Source organism: Physeter macrocephalus, chromosome 21 (genome assembly GCF_002837175.3).
Source record: "Physeter macrocephalus isolate SW-GA chromosome 21, ASM283717v5, whole genome shotgun sequence".
NCBI classification, from domain to species: domain Eukaryota; kingdom Metazoa; phylum Chordata; class Mammalia; order Artiodactyla; family Physeteridae; genus Physeter; species Physeter macrocephalus.
Window position 1 is genome coordinate 54,599,210 of NC_041234.1, and position 9,908 is coordinate 54,609,117.

The window sequence follows — 9,908 nt, forward strand, 5'->3', positions numbered from 1 at the left end:
TGTGGGTTTGTCATATATGGCCTTTATTATGTTGAGGTCAGTTCCCTCTATGCCTACTTTTTGAAGGGTTTTTATTGTAAATGTGTGTTGAATTTTGATGAAAGCTTTTTCTTCATCTGTTGAGATGATGATATGGTTTTTCTCCTTCAGTTTGTTACTATGATTTATCCCATTAATTTGTGGCTAATGAAGACTCCTTGCATTCCTGGGGTAAACCCCACTTGACCATGGTGTATGATACTTTTAATGTGCTGCTGGATTCTGTTTGCTAGTATTTTGTTGAGGATTTTTGCCTCTGTGTTCATCAGTGTTATTGGCCTGTAGTTTTCATTCTTTTTGACATCTTTTTCTGGTTTTGGTATCACGGTGATGGTGGCCTCGTAGAATGAGTTTGGGAATTTTCCTCCCTCTGCTATATTTTGGAAGAGTTTGAGAAAGATAGGTGTTAGCTTTTCTCTCTATGTTTGATAGAATTCGCGTGTGAAGCCATCTGTTCCTGGTCTTTCATTTGTTGGAAGATTTTTAATCACTAAATTAATTTAGTCTCAATTTCAGTGCTTCTGACTGGTCTGTTTATATTTTCTCTTTCTTCCTGGTTCAGTCTCTGAAGGGTTTGCTTTTCTAAGAATTTGTCGAATTCTTCCAGGTTGTCCATTTTATTGCCATATTGTTGCTTGTAATAATCTCTCATGATCCTTTGTATTTCTGCCATGTCAGTTGGTACTTCTCCTTTTTCACTTCTACCTATTGATTTGAGTCTTCTCCCTTTTTTTCTTGATGAGTCTGACTAATGGTTACCAATTTTGTTTATCTTCTAAACGAACCAGCTTTTAGTTTTATTGATCTTTTCTATCATTTCATTCATTTATTTTTCATTTATTTCTGATCTGATCTTTATGATTTCTTTCCTTCATCTTTGTTCTTCTTTCTCTAATTGCTTTAAGTGTAATGTTAAGTTGTTTGAGGTGTTTCTTGTTTCTTGAGGTAGGATTGTATTGCTATAATCTTCCCTCTTAGAACTGCTTCTGCTGCATCCCATAGGTTTTGGTTCATCATGTTTTCATTGTTATTTGTTTCTAGGTATTTTTTAATTTCCTCTTTGATTTCTTCAGTGATCTCTGGTTATTTGGTCCTGCATTGTTTAGCCTCCATGTGTTTGTATTTTTTACAGATTTTCCCTGTAATTGATATCTGGTCTTATAGCATTGTGATGGATAAGATACTTGATACAATTACAATTTTCTTAAATTTACCAAGGCTGGATTTGTGACCCAAGATATGATCTATTCTGGAGAATGTCCCAAGAGCACCTGAGAAGAAAGTGTATTCTGTTGTTTTTGGATGGAATGTCCTATAAATGTCAATTAAGTCCATCTTGCTTAATGTATCATTTAAAACTTGTTTCCTTATTTATTTTCATTTTGGATTATCTGTCCGTTGGTGAAAGTGGGGAGTTAAAGTCCCCTATTATGATTGTGTTACTGTCGATTTCTTCTGTTATGACTCTTAATATTTGCCTTATATACTGAGGTCTTCCTATATTGGGTGAATAAATATTTACAATTGTTATATCTTCTTGGATTGATCCCTTGATCATTATGTAGTGTCCTCTTTATCTCTTGTAATAGTCTTTATTTTAATGTTGATTTTGTGTGATATGAGAATTGCTACTCCACCTTTCTTTTGATTTCCGTTTGCATGGAATATCTTTTTCCATTTTCTCACTTTCAGTCTGTATGTGTCTCTAGGTCTGAAGTGGGTCTCTTGTAGACAGCATATATATGGGTCTTGTTTTTGTATCCATTCAGCCAGTCCATGTCTTTTGGTTGGAGCAGTTAATCCATTTACATTTAAGGTAATTATCGACATGTATATTCCTATTACCATTTTCTTAACTGTTTTGGGTTTTTTATTGTAGATCGTTTCCTTCTCTTGCATTTCCTGCCTAGAGAAGTTCCTTTAGCTTTTGTTGTTAAGGTGGCTTGGTCTTGCTGAATTCTCTTAACTTTGTTTTTTGGACAGATTTTAATTTCACTGTCAAATGTGAATGATTTCCTTGCTGGGTAGAGTAATCTTGGTTGTAGTTTTTTTTCCTTTCGTCACTTTAAATATGTCCTGCCACACCCTTCTGGCTTGCAGATTTTGTGATGAAAAATCAGCTGTTAACCTTATGGGGATTCCCTTGTATGTTATTTGTTGGTTTTCCCTTGCTGTTTTTAATATTTTTTCTTTGTGTTTAATTTTTGATCATTTGATTAACATGTGTCTTTGCGTGTTTCTCCTTGGATTTATCCTGTATGTGACTCTGTGCTTCCTGGAGTTGATTAACTATTTCCTTTCCCATATTAGGGAAGTTTTCAACTATATTCTCTTCAAATAATTTCTCAGTTCCTTTCTTTTTCTCTTCTTCTTCTGGTGCCCCTATAATTCAAATGTTGGTGCATTTAATGTTGTCCCAGGGGTCTCTGAGACTATCCTCAATTCTTTTCATTCTTTTTTCTTTATTCTGCTCTGCAATAGTTATTTCCACTATTATATGTTCCAGGTCACTTATCCGTTCTTCTGCCTCAATTATTTTGCTATTGATGCCATCTAGAGAATTTTAAATTTCATTTATTGTGTTGTTCTTCATCGTTTGTTTACTCTTTAGTTCCTCTAGGTCCTTGTTAAATGTTTCTTGTATTTTGTCTATTCTATTTCCAAGATTTTGGATCATCTTTACTATCATTACTCTGAATTCTGTTTCAGGGATACTGCCTATTTCCTCTTCATTTGTTTGGTTTGGTGGGTATTTACCTTGCTCTTTCATCTGCTATGTGTTTCTCTGTCTTCTCATTTTGCTTAACTTATTGTGTTTGGTGTCTCTTTTTTGCGTGCTTCAGGTTCCTAGTTCCCGTTGTTTTTTTTGTTTGTTTGTTTGCCTTCAGTGGTTAAGGTTGGTTTAGTGGCTTGTGTAGGCTTCCTGCTGGAGGGGACTGGTGCCTATGCTCTGGTGGATGAGGCTGGATATTGTCTTTTTGTTGGGCAGAACCGCATCTGGGGGTGTGTTTTGGTGTGTCTGTGAACTTTTTATGATTTTAGGCAGCCTCTCTGCTAATGGGTGGGCTTGTGTTCCTGTGTTGCTAGTTGTTTGGTATGGGATTTCAGTACTGTAACTTGCTGGTCGTTGAGGAGTTAAGTCTTAACACTGTGATGGAGATCTATGTGAGAGCTTTTGCTGTTTGATATTACATCGGGCTGGGAAGTCTCTGGTGGTCCAATGTCCTGAACTTGAGTCTTCCACCCCAGAGGCTCAGGCCTGACACCTGGTCGGATCACCCAGTCACTGTCAGCCACACAGCTCCAAAGAAAAGGGAGGAAAAAAAAAGAAAGAAAGAAAAATAAATAAAATAAAATAAAGTTATTGAAATAAAAATATTATTAAAAATAAAAAAAATTAAGAAGTAATAAAAATAAAAAAGAAGAAAGAAAGAAACAAATCCACCAGTGATAACAAGCACTAAAAACTACGCTAAAAAAGAAAACAAAAAATACCGAGATACAGAACCATAGGACAAATGGAAAAAGCAAAGATGTATGAACAAAATCACATAAAGAAGCATACACATACACACTCACAAAAAGAGGAAAAGGAAAAAAAATATATATATATAACGAGAGAGCAATCAAATCAATAAACAAATCTACCAATGATAATAAGCTCTAAACACTAAATAAGATAAACATAAAACCAGAAAGAAATTAAATTGTGAAAGTAAACCCCAATTCTATAGTTGCTCTCAAAGTCCACTGCCTCAATTTTGTGATGATTCATTGTCTATTCAGGTTTTCCTCAGATTCAGGGTACATCAAGTTGATTGTGGTGATTTAATCTGTTCCTCCTCAGGCTGAATGGAGAAATTTCCCTTTCTCTTCTTTGTTTGCACATCTCCTGGGGTTCAGCTTTGGATTTGGCCCTGCCTCTGCTCCTAGGTCACCTGAGGACATCTGTTCCCCACCCAGACAGGATGGGGTTCAAGTAGCAGCTGATAAGGGGTCTCTGGCTCACTCAGGCCTGGGGGAGGTAGGGGTACAGTAGGTATAATTGGAATGTGGGGCGAGCATGTGGCAGCAGAGACCAGCATGACTTTGCAGCAGCCTGAGGCATGCCATGTGTTCTCCCGGGGAAGTTGTCCCTGGATCACGGGTCCCTGGCTATGGCAGGCTGCACAGGCTCCTTTGGGGGAGGTGTGTGTGTGTGGATAGTGACTTGTGCTTGCACACTGGCTTCTTGGTGGCTGCAGCCGCAACCTTAGCATTTCATGTCTGTCTCTGGTGTCCGTGGTGATAGCCGCGGGTTGTGCCTATCTCTAGAGCTCATTTAGGTTGTGCTTTGAACCCTGTCTCCACACACAGCCCAAAATATGTTCTGTTGCCTCTTAGGCAGTTCCAGAGTTTTTCCTGGACTTCCTCCTGGCTCGCTGTGGTGCACTAGCCTCCTTCAGGCTGTGTTCATGCAGTCAACCTCAGTCCTCTCCCTGGGATATGACATCTGAAGCCCGAGCATCAGCTCCCAGCTATACACCACCCTGCCGGTGAGCAGACAAGCCTCTCAGGCTGGTGAGTGCTGGTCGACACTGATTCTTTGTGCGGGAATGTCTCCGCTTTGCCCTCTGCACCCCTGTTGCAGCCCTCTCCTCCATGGCTCCAAAGCTTCCCCCAGCCCATCCCCCATCTCTGCCAGTGAAGGGACTTCTTAGTGTGTGGAAACTTTTCCTCCTTCACAGCTCCCTCCCAGAGGTGCAGGTCCCATCCCTATTCTTTTGGTCTCCTTTCTTTTCTTTTTTCTTTTGCCCTACCCATGTACGTGTGGAGTTTCTTGCCTTTTGGGAAGTCTGAGGTCTTATGCCAACATTCAGTAGGTGTTCTGTAAGAGTTGCTCCACATGTCGATGTATTTCTGATGTATCTGTGGGGAGGAAGATGATCTCCACGTCTTTCTCCTCCACCATCTGAAGATCCTTTCTCTGTAGATGTATTCTTGATGTATTTGTGAGGAGTGACAAATTCCACGTCCTCATCTTCTGCCAACTTGACTCCTCCCCCTCTGATTTTTACATTTTTAATTGGTTGTGTTTAAGGTTGAGTAGGCACTGTCTTAGACTCTATTTTGCTTTCAATAGTTATGTTAAGTCTGTTTTATTTTCCTTTTAATTCTATAATTGTGAAGCAAACTAAATGTTTTTGCAAGTGATGACAATTATGAGAGTATTAAAATCCCATTTATGCTTTTGTTCTGCAATCAAATACATAAGTTTTATTTCCTAATATATCAAACATTTGAGTTCTTTAACTGTCCTTTTCATGGGTAAAATAAGCTGTGTTATAGTGACTTTTGGCTAAAAGCAAAATGTTCTGATCCAAGCCAAGAAAAAGAACCATGCCATACTAGGAATGAATGTTTAACCTGGATAAGGGAAGATATGAGAGATGATAGAATTCCTATCTTTAGATATTTGAAGAGTGTCTTGTGTAACAGGGAGTAGACTTTATTTTATTTGGCTTTGGTAGGCTGAACTAGGTTGAAATGTCAGTGATGTGGATTTTTGTCTCACTAGAAGGGAGGACTTCTAACAACTATGATTGTTAAAAATGTAACCATCCACATTAATAACTTTTTCACTGAACTTGCCCTGAGAGCTAGAGCTGAAATAGAGGCAGCCCATTTTGCTGCATCTACCACCAGATACCGTCTAGTCCGTCACATATTCTGGTAGTTGCTTTCAATGGTTGCAAGGATACTCTCAATAGATGTGAATGTCTGAAGCTACTGTAATTCTATTAATAAATACAGATCTTTAAAGTTACTGAAGCTTCTGAAAGTTCCATGCTATATAAGCAGAACTAATTGTGCCCTCAGCCAAATTCTGAAGGACACAAAGTTTATCTGAGTTGTAATATCTTTTCCAAGCCCCTATCTTTCAAAGCCTAGTGACCTGCCAGCTTTTCCCCAGACCTTTATCCCATGTTTCATTCCTAAATGTTCATCGACTAACCTCAGCAGTCATCTAATACCTGATAAGGTTGACTTTCAAAATAGATTGAGTTTTATCTCTCTGAGCATTGAGGATAGGGAAAGCTGGATATCAAACTTTGAAAATACAGATAGAGATGATTGTAAAACTGAATGTAAAACAAGAATTTTGAAATATATGTTTGGCGGCTATTTGCCGGGAAGACTTACTTTTTGTTTATCTCTGCAAGTTTGATTACTTCCTCTGACTACTAAGGGAAAAACCTGACTGAAGTTATTGCTAAAATAGTGATCTTTTTGATTCTGAAAATATCTTCAACAATACTGTTATCCAGTTGTAGTTGGCAAGATATTTTCAGTTTACATAGAAAAGAACTTTTGAGTTTATGAAAGTTCACGCTTGAATGCCTCTTTGGTAGAATACAAATATATTTGTATACCCAAACATGGACTGATATGCCCTTGACCCTATTTTTCTCTATTTTCTGCAGAAATCATCACTCTGATGCTTTCGCTAAGGAAGGAACACAAATTCTCAAGATGGGAAGTAACAGCACAAAGAGTACAAGAGCAAAGTGCACTGATCTTCAAATGTCATTTCAGTACTCTCTGTATGCAACCACTTATATCCTAATATTTATCCCTGGTCTATTGGTGAACAGTGCGGCCTTGTGGGTTTTGTGTCACTTCATCAGCAAGAAAAATAAAGCCATCATTTTCATGATCAACCTCTCTGTGGCTGACCTTGCTCATGTGCTGTCCTTACCCCTCCGGATTTACTATTACATCAGCCACCACTGGCCTTTCCAGAGGGCCCTTTGCCTGCTGTGCTTCTACCTAAAGTATCTCAACATGTATGCCAGCATTTGTTTCCTGACATGCATCAGCCTTCAGAGGTGCTTCTTTCTCCTCAAGTCTTTCAGGGCCAGAGACTGGAAGCGTAGGTATGATGTGGCCATCAGTGCTGCCATCTGGGTCATCATGGGGACTGCCTGTTTGCCACTTCCAATTCTGAGAAATGCTGGATTAGCCAACAATACTGAATCCTGCTTTGCCAATTTAGGGCTTCAACATATTAGCATGGCGTCTACTATTGGCATGGTAACTGTAGCTGAACTTGGAGGGTTTGTCTTACCTGTTGTAATTATTACTTATTGCACATGGAGAACAAGAACAATTTTACAGGAATTCCAAGTTCCCCCTCAGAATACCAAAGAGAGAAAAAAGGCTTTGTGGATGGTCCTGATGTGTGCAGTGGTATTCATTGTGTGTTTCACACCCTACCACCTCAACTTCCCTTTCTTTATGATGGTGAAGCAACGAATCTTTTCAAACTGCTCCTTTATTAAGAGCACTCTATTTTTCCACATAATTTCCCTGTGTCTTGCAAATTTAAATTGCTGTCTTGATCCAGTTGTATATTATTTTATGACCTCAGAATTTCGTGATGGATTTTTGGAACATGGTAGTTTGGTTCTTCAGTCATGTGTGAAATGCAAGGCTGGTGCTTTGGAAATTCAGCATAGGAAGGAGGATCTTCAAACTATCTCTCTTGAATTTATGGATGATTCCAAAACAATGTAATCAAATAATTACCTAGAATAATCTATATGCTCTGTCAGTTTACCTATGTCACCTTGAAGTTCTTTCTTAAAAAAAAATGGTACCCTTAAGTGCCTTGATGAAACATGGCTCCCTTCCCTTAATCCTCAAAATGATTCTTCTGGAAAAAAAATATTAAAGCCTATATTTTCTGTCCAAATGGAAATATTGTTCTATGGAGCATATGAGAAAATAACTTTATTTACACAAAAGAACGAACAACAGAATGAATTGCACCCCTGTTCCTCAGCAATAGGTCCAAAATTTTCACATTCCCTTGCTAGAAACAAAATGCATATTGAAAATAGATGAACATAGATGAATTGTCTACACATTTAAAAATGTACAGGATAACAATACTATCCTTGCTTTAACAAGAAGTTATACACAGGTGGAGTGGCAAAGATGGCAGAGTAGGAAGACCCTGGTCTCAAATCCTTCCACAGGCACACCAAAATTACAAATACTTACAGAGCAACTATTGATGAGAACAACCTGAACACTAGCAGAAAAAATATTTTACAACCAAAGATGTAAAGAAGGAACCACAACAAGATGGGTAGGAGAAGTGGTGACACAGTATAGTCAAGAGCCATACCCGTGGATAGGTGACCCACAAACAGTAGAGTAATTACAATTGCAGAGGTTCTCCACAAGGAATGAAGGGTCTGAGCCCCACATTGAGCTCCCCAGCCCAGAGATCCTGCACTAGAAAGACAAGCCTCTAGACTGTTTGGCTTTCAAGGTCAGTGAGGCTTAGCTTCAGGAGAGCTGAAGGGCTGTGGGAAATAGAGACTGTATTCTTAAAGGGCACACACAAAATCTCACAAGCTCTGAGACCCAGGGCAGAAGCAACAATTTGAAACAAACTTGGGTTAGACCCACTTGCTGATCTTGGAGAGTCTCCCAGAGAGAAGGCAATTGGGACTCACCCTAGGGACATTGACACTGACAGCCGCTATTTTTGGAAACTCATCCTACCATGAGGGCACTGATGTTGGCAACACCATTTTGGGATCCTCCCTTTAGCAGGTTGGCTGATTTAGGACCCCCTGAGCTTCCAAGGACCTGGCCTTGTTCAGCACAGCACACAAGATCCAGCCCAACACACAACAGGCCAACACCAGGTCTGTGAAATCAAGGTCCCAGAGCCAGAGTAACCAGGACCCAGCTCCACCCAACAGTGGGCCAGCACTAGCCCTGGGGTCCAGCCTTACCCCCTTAGGGATGGGAATTAGCCTTGGGATATTTGGGTCCCAGCCCTTCCCACATGTGGGTGGACATCAACTCAGGGACCCCCTGCACACTGCAGGCAGACATGCCAGGATTCAGTTGTGCCCATTGGGCCAGAATTAGCCCAAGGACCCTCTTGGTCCCAGCTCCACCCACCATTGAGTTGACACCAGCTCTGGGACTTCAGACCACAGTCAGAGACCCCGGGTCCTAACTCTGCACACAAGGAGCTGGTCGTATCCCTGGGACCAAGTCTTACCCACTAGTGGGAAGGCACCAGCATCAGGATGCCCAAGGCACCGTATCCTCCCATGAGAATGTTGAAACCAGCTCCAGGACACTTTGAGCCCCTCAGCCACCTGCCCTTGGCCATGGCCCAGCTCAACAGCAGGTAGATACTAGCTCCAGGATCCTAACCCTGCAGCCAGCCACCTTGTGACATAGCCTAACTCACCAGTAGGCTGGCACCAGGACCAGGATTTTCCTGGTCATGCACCTAGTCATGGCAGGATTATGCCTTACCCACCAGAAGACAGTAGTCTCCACACAAGGCAGTGGCTGGCAACCAACTGGACCAGGAGAGAGTTACACCTACCAGTACCAGTAGTAGTCAGCTTATCACAGAAGAAAGACCCAGATAGCCATTTTGGGGGCACGCTGAGAACATATAGTTCTGGTGACAAGAAGGGAGTGTGCTGCTGTGTCCCATAGCACGTCTCCTACATAAAGCCACTTCTCTAAGATAGGGAAATATAAGCAGTATACCAAATACATAGAAATAAAAACAGCAAATTAGACAAAATGAAGTGACAGAGAAATATGTTCCAAATGAAGTAACAAGATAAACCCCAGAAGAAGAACTAACTTAATTAGAGATAAGCAATCTACCCAATAAAGCATTCATGGTGGTGATCATAAAGATGTTCAAAGAACGCAGGACAAAAAGTGGATGAACACAGTGAGAATAGTAAAAAAAAAGAGTTAGAGGAGGAGAGAGAAGATGGCAGAAGAGTAAGACTCTGAGAGCAACTTCCTCCCCACAGGTACATCAGAAATACATC

The 9,908-nt window shown here is 40.4% G+C and overlaps 1 protein-coding gene across 1 annotated transcript; it reads left to right on the top strand.

Moving 5' to 3' along the window:
• The first annotated feature begins 6,507 nt into the window (after window positions 1–6,507).
• Window positions 6,508–7,596, top strand: LOC102988461 (putative P2Y purinoceptor 10). Its single transcript, XM_024129453.1, has one exon. It carries the CDS (start codon window positions 6,553–6,555, stop codon window positions 7,594–7,596), a length of 1,044 nt encoding a protein of 347 aa, XP_023985221.1. The 5' UTR covers window positions 6,508–6,552.
• Window positions 7,597–9,908: the final 2,312 nt, after the last annotated feature.

Bases quoted from the DNA above. Each gene is read 5' to 3' on its own strand.
- LOC102988461 (XM_024129453.1), top strand. From the start codon at position 6,553: ATGGGAAGTAACAGCACAAAGAGTACAAGAGCAAAGTGCACTGATCTT.